Source organism: Ranitomeya imitator, chromosome 3, assembly GCF_032444005.1.
Source record: "Ranitomeya imitator isolate aRanImi1 chromosome 3, aRanImi1.pri, whole genome shotgun sequence".
NCBI classification, from domain to species: Eukaryota; Metazoa; Chordata; class Amphibia; order Anura; family Dendrobatidae; genus Ranitomeya; species Ranitomeya imitator.
Window position 1 is genome coordinate 824,735,755 of NC_091284.1, and position 15,790 is coordinate 824,751,544.

Consider the following 15,790-nt stretch of genomic DNA (forward strand, 5'->3'; position numbering starts at 1 on the left):
AGTCACCAGATACTGATGATGGAGGTGACGGGCGGTCACCAGATACTGATCATAGAGGCAGCGGGCAGTCGCCAGATACTGATGATGGAGGAGACGGGCGGTCACCAGATACTGATGATGGAGGTGACAGGAGGTCACCAGATACTGATGATGGAGGTGACGGGCCGTCACCAGATACTGATGATGGAGGCGGCGGGCGGTCACTAGATACTGATGATGGAGGTGACGGGAGCTCACCAGATACTGATGATGGAGGCGGCGGGAGCTCACCAGATACTGATGGAGGCGACGGGCAGTCACCAGATACTGATGATGGAGGCGGCGGGCGGTCACCAGATACTGATGATGGAGGCGGGGGGCGGTCACCAGATACTGATGATGGAGGCGGCGGGCGGTCACCAGATACTGATGATGGAGGCGGCGGGCGGTCACCAGATACTGATGATGGAGGTGACGGGAGGTCACCAGATACTGATGATGGAGGCGACGGGAGCTCACCAGATACTGATGGAGGCGACGGGCAGTCACCAGATACTGATGATGGAGGCGGCGGGCGGTCACCAGATACTGATGATGGAGGCGGGGGGCGGTCACCAGATACTGATGATGGAGGCGGCGGGCGGTCACCAGATACTGATGATGGAGGCGGCGGGCGGTCACCAGATACTGATGATGGAGGTGACGGGAGGTCACCAGATACTGATGATGGAGGCGGCGGGAGCTCACCAGATACTGATGGAGGCGACGGGCAGTCACCAGATACTGATGATGGAGGCGGCGGGCGGTCACCAGATACTGATGATGGAGGCGGCGGGCGGTCACCAGATACTGATGATGGAGGTGACGGGAGCTCACCAGATACTGATGGAGGCGACGGGCAGTCACCAGATACTGATGATGGAGGCGGCGGGCGGTCACCAGATACTGATGATGGAGGCGGCGGGCGGTCACCAGATACTGATGATGGAGGCGGCGGGCGGTCACCAGATACTGATGATGGAGGTGACGGGCAGTCACCAGATACTGACGAAGGGGTGCAGTGTGTGTGAGATAGAGGGGAGCAAGGGGGTGCAGGGTGTGTGATGGAGCACCACAACGGAGATGAAGAGGATGGAGAAGTGCTCCATAGTGGATGTGAGGATCTTTCACTGTGGGTTGTGGGAGGGGGAATAGGGGCGTTCACTCAGTATACAAAGTGAGAACACAGTATGGGAGGCAGTATACAAAAGTAAGGACAGTGTGAGGACACAATATGGGGGAGCAGCGTGAAGGCACATTATGGAGACTGGTGTGAAAAGGGGGCACTGTATGGAGAGAGGGCAGTGTATGGAGGCCATAGTTGTTAAGGGGAGATGGTTTGTCAGATATTGTTCATAAGGAAAGCCAGTGTGGTGGCCATAGTTAATGCGGGAGGGTTGGTGGTATAGTATGTAAGGGGGACAGTGCGTGGGTCACTTTTTGGGCAGGGAGTACAGTGAGGAGCAATTATTTATTCTGGTGCACAGCATAAGGCTCATTAGTGCACGGCCTGTTTTCTATTGAGGTGTGATTATAATGACACTGTTAGTTACTATGGCACCGTGTGGGGATGTGCTGCAGACAAGCAGAGAAGAGGAAAGTCTGCAGAGACGGCTGTGGATGTCCAGAGTCACCATGGCGTCTGGACCAGGTGAAGAAGAATGGGATGAGAGCATGTGGTATCTGTAGTACCTGTGTGCTTATCTCCTGGTCCCTGTTCCCGTTTAGTTTATTCCTCCCTGTCCCGATCCTCCTCCCTGTTGTTGGTTAGTGCTTTTGTATGATAGAGGTTTTAGGTTATCATTGTTTTGTCTTTTGTGTCGTTTTTACCTTCCGTGCCTCATGGGGTGGGGGGAGGGACAGATCAGGGTTTAACAGGAGCATAGTAAGGTCGGAGACTCAGGCCTCTCTACCTTCAAGAGTACCCCAGGGACAGTTTGAGGCCCCCCCCCTTCGTTACGGAAGACCTGCACAGTGTGACACGAACATTTTGCTGGTGCATCGGGTGACTGACAGCCTGTTCTGTGTAAATGCGTTCAGTGGCTGTCAGTGATATGCGCTGACGGGGCCATTGACTATAATGATGCAGATGGAGTCAGCTTGCGCTCTGTCGTGCATCATTTTCGGCTGTATGCGCCTGGTTGAGGCAGGTGGTAAGACGATCAAGGAGGTTCATTCACTTTGCGTTTTGTTAATTGATAAAAAAAATAAACGATTAACGCCTCTGTTGTTGGAAGCTTCTTACTCTGCAGCATTGGCTCCTAATACCGCTACACACCATCCTAAAAAATGTGTCCCAGGTTATTGGCGCAAATCAGCAAAGGTTATTAAAGTGCAAAGAAGCAATTAAAAGTGACCGACCACCAGGTGGCGACAGTGAGCGGCCTCACTCCCAGGCCTTATTGGTCGCTGCCATAACTACACGGGATGTTACCTAAGGGTTAATATCCGGTTTTATGGAGTTCATTGTGCAGTAACATTGACCTGGTAACACGATTCTCGAGGTCAGTGCAATTGCAGCAATACCAAACTTGTGTCCTTTATTATTATTATTTTAGTTTCTTAAAAATTAAGAAATGTATTTTAAAAAAAAAACTTTGTCGCTATTTTCTGAGGTTCATAATTAATTACTTTTATTTAGGGAAATGTTACCAAAAATCAGCAATTCAGATATATATAAATAAATTATATTTACTTATTTTTTGCTTTTCTTGTATCGGCGCATTTGTTAAGTCCAACCTATCAAGATAAAAAAAAAATAATGAACCTGTAAAAAGCAAAAAAAAATTAAAATATATATATTTTTTTCTGTAATGTCTGAGCTATTGAGATAAAAAAAAATAATGAACCTATAAAAAGGAAAAATAAAATAAATCAATACATATAATTCATTTATTATACACATACATTTATTTCTTTGCTTTTTACGAGTTCATTATTTCTTTTTTATCTTGATAGGTCAGAGTTAACGAATGTGCCGATACCAGATGTTTTTTTTTTTTCTTTATTTATCTATAAACTGAGAAAAGAGAGACAAGTTGATTTTTTTTTTTTTAATTTAAATATTTTTCAAAATTTTTTTTTTTCCATTCCCTTAGGGATAAAACCTCTTTTGATCACTTGTATTGCAGCACGTAGTGTAAATGATTCACTAGGCTTTACAGGAGTAGCGGGGGCTTCAGCCTGGGGGTCTTGAGATCGTTCCTCTAATTAAAAATAAATATATTCAGTATCGCAAAAGTCCAATCTATCAAAAAAATAAAATGACTTAACCCATAAGTTAAAAGCTGTAAAGCAAAAAAAAAAAAAAAAAATTAATTACGCCAGAATGACCGTTTTTCTGCAACTTCTCCTCCTCGCAAAATGGACAAAATTGAAGGAAAGATTAAAAAAATACAATAAAACTTCTCAATTCAGAAACACTATATAAGTAACTATTGTGAAAACACAAAACGTAGAGGTAACAAAAATAAAGAAAGTTTGAGAAAATGGCGACACACCCTAACATTTAAAAAAAAAATAAAAAAATTTCACCATATTTAAAAAATAAAATAAAGTTAAATATCGCTGCACTTGTACTCGCCGGGAGAATATTGGCTTTAGGTCAATGAATGGCGTAAAAACAAAAACCTCAAAAATAATGTCGGAAATTACTTTTTTTTTTTTTTTGTCACCACTTAACGGCACTTGTGATTTTTTCCCCCCCATTTTTCAGCACATTATATGGTAAAGTGAATGGCGTCAATCGAAAAAACAACTCGTCCCAAAAAATAACAAGTCCTCATATGGCCATGTCAGAGAAAAAAAAAAAAAGGGATTGCTCTTGGATGAAGAGGAATAAGCAAAAAATGCAAATATCTTTTCTGCAGAAAAACAAAATCCGCAACAAAAACTCAACGTGTGCACATAGCCTTTAGAGTTACAATGTAATAAGGGATAGGCAATGATAAGAGATTAAAAAAAAAGATACGTAGACAGAGATCTCTGTGGGTATGAAAGAGCCATCTGAATTGGTGCAATATTTAAGGGGGTATTTCCATCTCCAAGATCCTGTCCCAATATGTAGTAGATGTAATAATAACATTAGCAAATATCTGTCATTAGAAATTTAGTATAGTTCTCCTGATTAGCTATGTCCCTTACCTATTGTGCAGGGCATAGCAGTAGCTAAGGGATCCGTGGATATCTAAGCTACTGCAGTGCCCTGCACATGGGATAAGTGACATAGCTAATCAGGAGAACTATACTACATTTCTAATTGGAGGTGTTTGGTAAGATTATTACACCTACTACATATTGGGACAGGATCTTGGAGACGGGAATACCCCTTTAAGTCAATATTCTGTCTGTCGGCCCTTAACGTCTCTTCTCATTTTCAAAACAATGAATGTTGCACATCAGTAATAATTAAACAAAGCAGAAGATGAAAGTTTTCAAGGAGCTTTTCAAGGTTTGGAAAGTTTGACAAAAAGAACAAGGGAAAAACACTCCAGAAAAGAGGGGAAGCACGAGAGAAGTCTTTGAGGAGGGTGAAGGTGGTGTCCCTGGCGGAGCTGAGGTTGGTATATGGCACACTTAGGGCGTAGGTTGGCACTGGATTTTTTGTTAAGGGCCCCCACAGTTGACGGACATTTCAGTTGACCCCCAAATAATTTTCCCGTCATCTCCATGGTAGGCAACATGTATTTTGTAACTTTATTTTTATATAGCGCTAACATATTCCGCAGCGCTTTACAGTTTTGCACACATTATCATCACTGTCCCCGATGGGGCTCACAATCTAAATTCCCTATCAGTATGTCTTTGGAATGTGGGAGGAAACCGGAGAACCCAGAGGAAACCCACGCAAACACGGGGAGAACATACAAACTCCTTGCAGATGTTGTCCAAGGTGGGATTAGAACCCAGGACCCCAGCGCTGCAAGGCTGCAGTGCTATCCACTGAGCCACCGTGCTGCCCACAAGAACATTTCTTTTGCTGAAACATTACTCCTTTTTCAGAAATGTCGTAGAATTTCAAGTGTTAAACTCATACCAGGAGAGGGGTTCGAACCCACGAGGATACATATCCATTGGATCTTAAGTCCAATGCCTTAACCACTCGGCCATCCTGGTGAAACATTACTTTTGGTCAGAAGGAGGTTTTTCAACTCCTGAAGACTCTGGACTGAAGTTAGGACTGTTAGACTCGTTCCATATTATCTCCGCAGACGGTTTCCCCTCGTAGAAGGTGACATTTGACTCATCCCTATTGCTAAAAGTAAGAAAAGTTTCAATCCTTCTATTCCCCTTCATCCTCCCAACTATTGAGTACAAGCCAAGGGTGCCATCTTCAAATCCAACGCAGACCGTCCCATCGTGATCTGTCACCGTCATGGCACACGGCACTTTACCGAGGTGACTATGGGCAACGCGTTTTCCATTCATGACTTCCATAACATTCAGAGTTGGATTTCTATGGAAATCACACTCGCAATGAGGCACAGGATTGTTGTGAAGGATGTAAATGAGGTGCCGACCATCACTTGTCAAATGTTGATGTAAAATAGAGGTAGAGTAACGTAAGACGCAATGTTTGTGGTCAACAGTCTGTACAACGTTGACTTCACCACCCACCGTGATAACTATGATGTCTCCATTAGATGAGACTTCAAAGGAACAGCCAAGAATGGGCGATGGAATGGAGACTTCGGAAAAGTGGCAAAAGGTTTCTTCTACCATGTTCCATGTGTAAATTTCCGCACTTGAGGTCAACAAGACAACAAAATCTGGGTTGCCGTGAAGACACCGGAAAGCCACAATGGAGTCTTGGCCGTTAGAGCGGAACTCTCTACTGACGTAACCAGACCATAAACTTATGGCTAAGAGTCTGTTACCATTGAGGCCGACCACAAACGTTCCCTCATCAGTCACGATGCCCTGATTTAATGGAGTATGGATTTTGCACACCGTTGTCCCAGTTTTGGGCCTCCATACTCTAGAAACTCCATCCTTACACAACGTGACCACAAAATTACTATTCGGAACGATGAGCAATTGCGAAACAGATGTACATTGGATACAATGTCTGTTGATTCCCGTATCCGTGTCCCAGACGTAAAGTCTTGATGTGCCCCATGTTATGAGAAACTCATTGTTTGAGGTTACGCTGATAATTTCTACTGGATCCCTGTGCTGGAAAAAGGACTTTATTTTAGAACTAGGGATGTCCCATTGGCAAACTGTACCTGAACCATCGGTTGTGTAGGCATTGCCTTCTCCAGGGCAAAAATGTAATGATCTTACTGGTCTTCCTGTCTTGAAGAAAGATGTTGGACATGTAATGGTTTCCAAATCCCACAATAATAGGACATTACTCTCAGTTATTGCCCCTAATACATTTAGCGGACGGCTCTTAGTAATGTGTGTAAGTATTCCGGCATGGACATCAATCATGGAAATACAGTGTCCACTCTTTAAGCTCCACACGAAGAGCGATGGGACATTTTCTAGGATGGCAATCACTTGTTCCTCACTCGGGGCAAGAACAGACGAAATAAATTTGCCTTTACGAGGTGGTCTGAAACTGCTTTTCTCCAACGTTAAGGTTTCCCATACATCAAGAGTGGTCACCCTGCATATCAGTAGATACTTTGTAAAAAGTTCTGTAGATATTACATAAGTGTTGACTTCATCGGAATAACATTCATCCAAAAGTTTTGCCTTAGAGGGATCTGCTATGCTCCAGATCCTGAGATGACCCTCTATATCGATGACGTACACATCTGATCCATGCATATATACGTCACGTATACCAATTTTCGAAGTATCCATCTGCAAAGAAACTTTTTCGGAAAAAAAATGATCGTAAATAAGAATTGCACCAATTTGACCTATAACAATATCTCCGTTTCCAACAGTTGCAAAATAAGTAACATTTTGGGCAAAAGTGACTTCTTTAAGAAGACTGCCAGAACGAACGTTGTAAACGCTAACCAATGGAGAATCCACAAAACACAAAAATAGCATTGATCGATATAGGAGATGACCTCGAGGAATCGCTTTGGCTTCTTTAGTAGTGTCGCAAATTTCATTGAGAAAAGTCCAAGAAGAGCAATCAAGGAGGACAATTGATCGTTGACTGGTGGAAAGTGCCAGATGTAGACCCTCATTTTCTAAAGTAGCACTAATGACCTCCATGTTCTGCAGTAGTTGATATACCAAATCTGGTTTCTTTATTCTACTCCAAGTATAAACCCTACCGTCCTGAAGTACTACAACTAGTTGAGGTTTTGCGGTTATTTCTAAGATGGTGATGATTTTTGGCGACTCTCGGAACTCGACTTTAGTAGGTGCCAATTGGATTTGGGCAGAATTCAAGATTATCAAGAAGGAATTCTTCATGGCTTCGCTATATATTTGTTTGGCAAACCTCGAAAGGCAAGGATAAAGGAATACGAGGGGCACCATATTTGACTGAAGGATCATCTCAAAATCATTGGGATTATCGTGCAGGAGACACCTTGTTTGCTTCAGCATGTTATGGATGAGATGGACTTCTTCTCTTTCAAGTGTTACGGCTGCATTTTCTACAATGTGGATCAACAAATTTATGTGACCGGTGTTTAAGAGAGTCTTGTAAAACGGCACCACCATTAATACGTCACTGTAGAGATTGTCCAGTTTACCACTTTCTCTTAGGTGATAAGGAAGGTCAAAAGCCTTTCTTATATTGTAAATGGCCATACGTTGACCGTTGAAGGACCACGGTTGAGATGGAAGTTGACGGTCAACGTAAATTTTGACAAGTCTGTTGTCTAGGGCCGAAACAGATTTGAAGTTCTGTTCTTTTGCTTGGGGGTTTTTTCTTTGATTTGTAGATAACGACTTGGCTCTTCCTCTTGCCCAACGGCCCCCAAAGTAGTCGCTCATGTTTGCATGTAGCTCGCAAATCATTTCTTGACTTTGGAGATATCGCTCAGCCACCACTTGCTGGTAAAGCCTATGTGTCCACCATAATAACCTGGATCCAGTCACAACTCTGGAGGCAATGCGGTCTTTCAAGTCACGCAAGATATTTGCAATAAGCCAGTCTGGCACTCTCAACGTGCCTACAGAGTCATTGACATGGTAGAGTTGGGTGATTGCCACATCATCGGCCGACAATACATCAACAAGCTCGACTTCTCCGATTCCACATCTAGACAGTTTGATATAACTCATCATCCTGGAAAAGAACTCGTAGCCATATTTCTTTTCAAGTTTTTGGAAAAATCTTTCAGTTGACTGATAAGCGTTTTCGCCAAGAGTTTGACTATCAACGTCGTGGTGGGATTTCCATTCTTTGACTTCCTTAAAGAGCTGAAGCATTTGCAGTGGGGAAGTGTGGCTTCCCAAGGATCTGTTAACGTAAACCTGTTGACCCGAAGTTATTTTCCTCTGGTTATTCAAGAGTTTCATCTTTAGATGGTCATTGCACTGTTTTCTGGTTGGCTTCACGTGAAGGATTAAAACCTCGTCTTGTTCTTGGCTACGTTGGTTTTGCTTTGAACTTTTGTCCTCGGTGATCGATACAATAATCTTTGTGAATTGTGGAAGAGAAGACGGCAACCAGCAAAAAGGTTCTTCATCGCTACGATGTATCAAATTCTCCACACCGTCCAGTATCAGGATCAGTGGACTTTGCTTAGACGATGCTGAAAGAAGGCTCCAAAAGTATTCCACCAACATGGCCGTGTCATCAACATTGGCTGGAACAACTTTCCTGTAAATATTGGATAACTGCTGACACAGTCCCATTATCAAGTTGCTCAGCGTCAAAGGTTCACCAAATGGGGGGATGAAGCGAATGACAACTGCTGGGTCTGCGTCTCTAAGCCATAAGCGTACCTGAAAGAAGAAAAAAAGTAGTTTTAAAGGGATGCGGCAGATTTAATGGTAAAAAAATGGACAATGCATTTCCTTGCGAAGACTTTTAGTCGGCAAGAGACACTCACGGGGGGCATCGGCTCAGATTTGCATTAGCAACAGCCGATCTGTCGTATATAATACTGTGCAAAAGTTTTAGGTCATTGGGGAAAACATGTTGCAAAGTGAGAAGCTTTCAAAATAAGAAATGTTAATGGGGAGACGTGGCTTGATCCATATCTTAAGGTTGGTTCACAAGAGGACTATGGTTGGAGATCTGTGATCCCAATGGACATAATCTGAGTGAGAACAAGGATTCTAAAATAAGGTCAATGTCAGGACATTACCTTCTTCCCGCAGGAGGCCAGAAGAACAGTCTTCCCACAGCCTGGCTCGCCAGCCACCACCATTGGTTTCCTGGACTCATCGTGAGCAATGTACCTTCTTATATTCTCTTCTTCTCTGATCTCGTATTCCTGCAGGTCCAAATACATCCTACACAGGGAGAGATGATAGAGAACTTCCTCTGCGCCATTCTTCAGTGGTCCAGGACATCTAGAGACGTGACGGTCAATCATCTTCACCATGTCTCCATACAACTGTCTGCACAGCCCCTCTATGTAGACCTGCTCCTTCTCTTCTGTATAGCCCACCTTGACGTCACATGTCGTGGTTGTGCTGTAGACATGGAGACCCTTAGTGTAGGACATGTCTGGAATGAAGACATCTCGAAGGTGGCACAGCCTGGAGTAACCCTCAGGTGGTCCTCTCCCCGATGTCTCTGCTTTCCCCCTTTGTTTGAGGATGGCTCTATAGGGCACCTTGTGTATGTAGCAGACACTTCTCTCAAGGTCACGTTCTGGACTGTTTTGAAGGCCAAATAAAAGTTCATCTTCTAGAGCTAAAAAAATAAAAATTTGTTAAAATCCACGCAACAGATTTATTTAATTTGGCGCATGCACTCATTAGTGACTTTTTCTGTTTTGTAGTAGTATTGTGTATGGATCCTGGAAACATCTCCCATATCGCAGATCCCATGACCTCAGGGAGAAGGTGCAGTAATTCTGCCATGCGTTAATTTCTAGATATTACATGGTGCGGTATTGAGTGAAAGATTATTTTTCTGTTTATTGCAGTTCCACATAAGAGCCACATGGGGGCGACAGCGCTGTCTGAGTTATTGGTTATATAGTATTACATGGATTTAGTGAATAAGTCTCAATGTTACCAGATGTAAAATACTTCTGCGCCTGGTCCTCTCCCAGAATCCCTCTCTTCACACATAGCGGAACGATCTTACACAAAATCTGTGTAATCTGCTGAGATGCCTCATATAAGTCAGTGATCTGTGGAGAAGTGTAAATTACATGAATACACAGCAGCAGCGTATAATATACTAATAACTAATGCAGAGAATAACAATCAAATGTATATAGCGGTAATTATAGGAGCAGTATTATAGTTATATTCTTGTACATAGGGGACAGTATTATAGTAGTTATATTCTTGTATATAGGGAGCAGTATTATAGTAGTTATATTCTTGTACATAGGAGCAGTATTATAGTAGTTATATTCTTGTACATGGGGCAGTATTATAGTAGTTATATTCTTGTACATAGGGAGCAGTATTATAGTAGTTATATTCTTGTACATGGGGCAGTATTATAGTAGTTATATTCTTGTACATAGGGGCAGTATTATAGTAGATATATTCTTGTACATAGGGGCAGTATTATAGTAGTTATATTCTTGTACATAGGGGCAGTATTATAGTAGTTATATTCTTGTACATAGGGGCAGTATTATAGTAGTTATATTCTTGTACATAGGGGACAGTATTATAGTAGTTATATTCTTGGAAATAGGAGCAGTATTATAGTAGTTATATTCTTGTACATAGGGGACAGTATTATAGTAGTTATATTCTTGTACATAGGGACAATATTATAGTAGTTATATTCTTGTACATAGGGGACAGTATTATAGTAGTTATATTCTTGTACATAGGGGCAGTATTATAGTAGTTATATTCTTGTACATAGGGGACAGTATTATAGTAGTTATATTCTTGTACATAGGGGCAGTATTATAGTAGTTATGTTCTTGTACATAGGAGCAGTATTATAGTAGTTATATTCTTGTACATAGGGGACAGTATTATAGTAGTTATATTCTTGTACATAGGAGCAGTATTATAGTAGTTATATTCTTGTACATAGGGGCAGTATTATAGTAGTTATATTCTTGTACATAGGGGACAGTATTATAGTAGTTATATTCTTGGAAATAGGAGCAGTATTATAGTAGTTATATTCTTGTACATAGGGGGCAGTATTATAGTAGTTATATTCTTGGAAATAGGAGCAGTATTATAGTAGTTATATTCTTGTACATAGGAGCAGTATTATAGTAGTTATATTCTTGTACATAGGGGCAGTATTATAGTAGTTATATTCTTGTACATAGGAGCAGTATTATAGTAGTTCTATTCTTGTACATAGGGGCAGTATTATAGTAGTTATATTCTTGTACATAGGGGACAGTATTATAGTAGTTATATTCTTGGAAATAGGAGCAGTATTATAGTAGTTATATTCTTGTACATAGGGGACAGTATTATAGTAGTTATATTCTTGGAAATAGGAGCAGTATTATAGTAGTTATATTCTTGTACATAGGAGCAGTATTATAGTAGTTATATTCTTGTATATAGGAGCAGTATTATAGTAGTTATATTCTTGTACATAGGGGCAGTATTATAGTAGTTATATTCTTGTACATAGGGGGCAGTATTATAGTAGTTATATTCTTGTACATAGGGGCAGTATTATAGTACTTATATTCTTGTATATAGGGGCAGTAATATAGTAGTTATATTCTTGTATATAGGAGCAGTATTATAGTAGTTATATTCTTGTACATAGGAGCAGTATTATAGTAGTTATATTCTTGTACATAGGAGCAGTATTATAGTAGTTATATTCTTGCACATAGGAGCAATATTATAGTAGTTATATTCTTGTACATAGGGGTAGTACTATAGTAGTTATAGTCTTGTACATAGGGAGCAGTATTATAGTACTTATATTCTTATATATAGGGGCAGTAATATAGTAGTTATATTCTTGTATATAGGAGCAGTATTATAGTAGTTATATTCCTGGACATAGGGGGCAGTATTATAGTAGTTATATTCTTGTACATAGGGGGCAGTATTATAGTAGTTATATTCTTGTACATGGGGGCAGTATTATAGTAGTTATATTCTTGTACATGGGGCAGTATTATAATAGTTATATTCTTGTATATAGGAGCAGTATTATAGTAGTTATATTCTTGTACATGGGGGCAGTATTATAGTAGTTATATTCTTGTACATGGGGGCAGTATTATAGTAGTTATATTCTTGTATATAGGAGCAGTATTATAGTAGTTATATTCTTGTACATAGGGGCAGTATTATAGTAGTTATATTCTTGTACATGGGGGCAGTATTATAGTAGTTATATTCTTGTACATGGGGGCAGTATTATAGTAGTTATATTCTTGTATATAGGAGCAGTATTATAGTAGTTATATTCTTGTACATAGGGGCAGTATTATAGTAGTTATATTCTTGTACATAGGGGCAGTATTATAGTAGTCATATTCTTGTACATAGGGGCAGTATTATAGTTCTATTCTTGTACATAGGAGCAGTATTATAGTAGTTCTATTCTTGTACATAGGGGCAGTATTATAGTATTTATATTCTTGTACATAGGGGGGCAGTATTATAGTAGTTATATCCTTGTACATAGGGGCAGTATTATCTATATATATAATTGTCTAAGGGTTTTTCCGTCTGTCTGTCTGTCCTGGAAATCCCGCGTCTCTGGCGGCCTCGACCAATCAGCGACGGGCACAGCATCGCCGTAGAAATCCCGCGTCTCTGATTGGTCGAGGCCGCCAGGCACAGTGACGATGATGTCATAAAGGACGTAGACATCCCGCGTCTCTGATTGGTCGAGGCCGCCAGGCACAGCGACGATGATGTCATAAAGGACGTAGAAATCCCACGTTTCTGATTCAGCGACGGGCACAGTATCGACGTAGATGTCATAATGGTTGCCATGGCGATGATAATGTCATAAAGGTTGCCTCGACCAATCAGCGACGGGCACAGTCTGCCGCAAATTCTGGAATCATCATTGTCCATATACTACGTGGACATGCATATTCTAGAATACTCGATGCGTTAGAATCGGGCCACAATCTAGTAGTAGTTATATTCTTGTACATAGGAGCAGTATTATAGTAGTTATATTCTTGTACATAGGAGCAGTATTATAGTAGTTATATTCTTGTATATAGGGGCAGTATTATAGTAGTTATATTCTTGTACATAGGGGCAGTATTATAGTAGTTATATTCTTGTACATACAAGCAGTATTATAGTAGTTATATTCTTGTACATAGGGGGCAGTATTATAGTAGTTATATTCTTGTACATAGGGGCAGTATTATAGTAGTTATATTCTTGTACATAGGGGACAGTATTATAGTAGTTATATTCTTGTACATAGGGGCAGTATTATAGTAGTTATATTCTTGTACATAGGGAGCAGTATTAAAGTAGTTATATTCTTGTACATAGGGGACAGTATTATAGTAGTTATAGTCTTGTACATAGGAGCAGTATTATAGTAGTTATATTCTTGTACATAGGAGCAGTATTATAGTAGTTATATTCTTGTACATAGGAGCAGTATTATAGTAGTTATATTCTTGTATATAGGGGCAGTATTATAGTAGTTATATTCTTGTACATAGGGGCAGTATTATAGTAGTTATATTCTTGTACATAGAGGCAGTATTATAGCAGTTATATTCTTGTACATAGGGGCAGTATTATAGTAGTTATAGTCTTGTACATAGGAGCAGTATTATAGTAGTTATATTCTTGTATATAGGAGCAGTATTATAGTAGTTATATTCTTGTACATAGGGGCAGTATTATAGTAGTTATATTCTTGTTTATAGGAGCAGTATTATAGTAGTTATATTCTTGTACATAGAGGCAGTATTATAGCAGTTATATTCTTGTACATAGGGGCAGTATTATAGTAGTTATAGTCTTGTACATAGGAGCAGTATTATAGTAGTTATATTCTTGTATATAGGAGCAGTATTATAGTAGTTATATTCTTGTACATGGGGGCAGTATTATAGTAGTTATATTCTTGTACATGGGGGCAGTATTATAGTAGTTATATTCTTGTATATAGGAGCAGTATTATAGTAGTTATATTCTTGTACATAGGGGCAGTATTATAGTAGTTATATTCTTGTACATAGGGGCAGTATTGTAGTAGCTATATTCTTGAACAAAGGGGCAGTATTATAGTAGTCATATTCTTGTACATAGGGGCAGTATTATAGTTCTATTCTTGTACATAGGAGCAGTATTATAGTAGTTCTATTCTTGTACATAGGGGCAGTATTATAGTAGTCATATTCTTGTACATAGGGGCAGTATTATAGTTCTATTCTTGTACATAGGAGCAGTATTATAGTAGTTATATTCTTGTACATAGGGGCAGTATTATAGTAGTTATATTCTTGTACATAGAGGCAGTATTATAGTAGTTATATTCTTGTACATAGAGGCAGTATTATAGCAGTTATATTCTTGTACATAGGGGCAGTATTATAGTAGTTATATTCTTGTACATAGGAGCAGTATTATAGTAGTTATATTCTTGTACATAGGGGCAGTATTATAGTAGTTATATTCTTGTACATAGGGGCAGTATTATAGTAGTTATATTCTTGTACATAGGGGGCAGTATTATAGTAGTTATATTCTTGTACATAGGAGCAGTATTATAGTAGTTATATTCTTGTACATAGGAGCAGTATTATAGTAGTTATATTCTAGTACATAGGAGCAGTATTATAGTAACATAGTAACATAGTAACATAGTTAGTAAGGCCGAAAAAAGACATTTGTCCATCCAGTTCAGCCTATATTCCATCATAATAAATCCCCAGATCTACGTCCTTCTACAGAACCTAATAATTGTATGATACAATATTGTTCTGCTCCAGGAAGACATCCAGGCCTCTCTTGAACCCCTCGACTGAGTTCGCCATCACCACCTCCTCAGGCAAGCAATTCCAGATTCTCACTGCCCTAACAGTAAAGAATCCTCTTCTATGTTGGTGGAAAAACCTTCTCTCCTCCAGACGCAAAGAATGCCCCCTTGTGCCCGTCACCTTCCTTGGTATAAACAGATCCTCAGCGAGATATTTGTATTGTCCCCTTATATACTTATACATGGTTATTAGATCGCCCCTCAGTCGTCTTTTTTCTAGACTAAATAATCCTAATTTCGCTAATCTATCTGGGTATTGTAGTTCTCCCATCCCCTTTATTAATTTTGTTGCCCTCCTTTGTACTCTCTCTAGTTCCATTATATCCTTCCTGAGCACCGGTGCCCAAAACTGGACACAGTACTCCATGTGCGGTCTAACTAGGGATTTGTACAGAGGCAGTATAATGCTCTCATCATGTGTATCCAGACCTCTTTTAATGCACCCCATGATCCTGTTTGCCTTGGCAGCTGCTGCCTGGCACTGGCTGCTCCAGGTAAGTTTATCATTAACTAGGATCCCCAAGTCCTTCTCCCTGTCAGATTTACCCAGTGGTTTCCCGTTCAGTGTGTAATGGTGATATTGATTCCCTCTTCCCATGTGTATAACCTTACATTTATCATTGTTAAACCTCATCTGCCACCTTTCAGCCCAAGTTTCCAACTTATCCAGATCCATCTGTAGCAGAATACTATCTTCTCTTGTATTAACTGCTTTACATAGTTTTGTATCATCTGCAAATATCGATA

General features: G+C 40.2%; 1 protein-coding gene and 1 non-coding gene across 2 annotated transcripts in view; both read right to left on the reverse strand.

Moving 5' to 3' along the window:
* Positions 1-5,050: 5,050 nt before the first annotated feature.
* Positions 5,051-5,133, reverse strand: TRNAL-UAA (transfer RNA leucine (anticodon UAA)). Its single transcript has one exon. It is a non-coding gene; the product is annotated as a tRNA-Leu (tRNA).
* A 6-nt stretch (positions 5,134-5,139) lies between these two features.
* The window catches only part of LOC138671798 (NACHT and WD repeat domain-containing protein 2-like), a 40,848-nt gene continuing 30,197 nt past the window's right edge, over positions 5,140-15,790 (reverse strand). Inside the window, exons 5-7 of the mRNA XM_069759933.1 lie at positions 10,133-10,250; positions 9,252-9,805; positions 5,140-8,886 (exon numbers count right to left, since the gene is read on the reverse strand). Coding sequence (XP_069616034.1) covers positions 5,140-8,886; positions 9,252-9,805; positions 10,133-10,250 — 4,419 coding nt within the window. The remainder of the gene's footprint in view (positions 8,887-9,251; positions 9,806-10,132; positions 10,251-15,790) is intronic.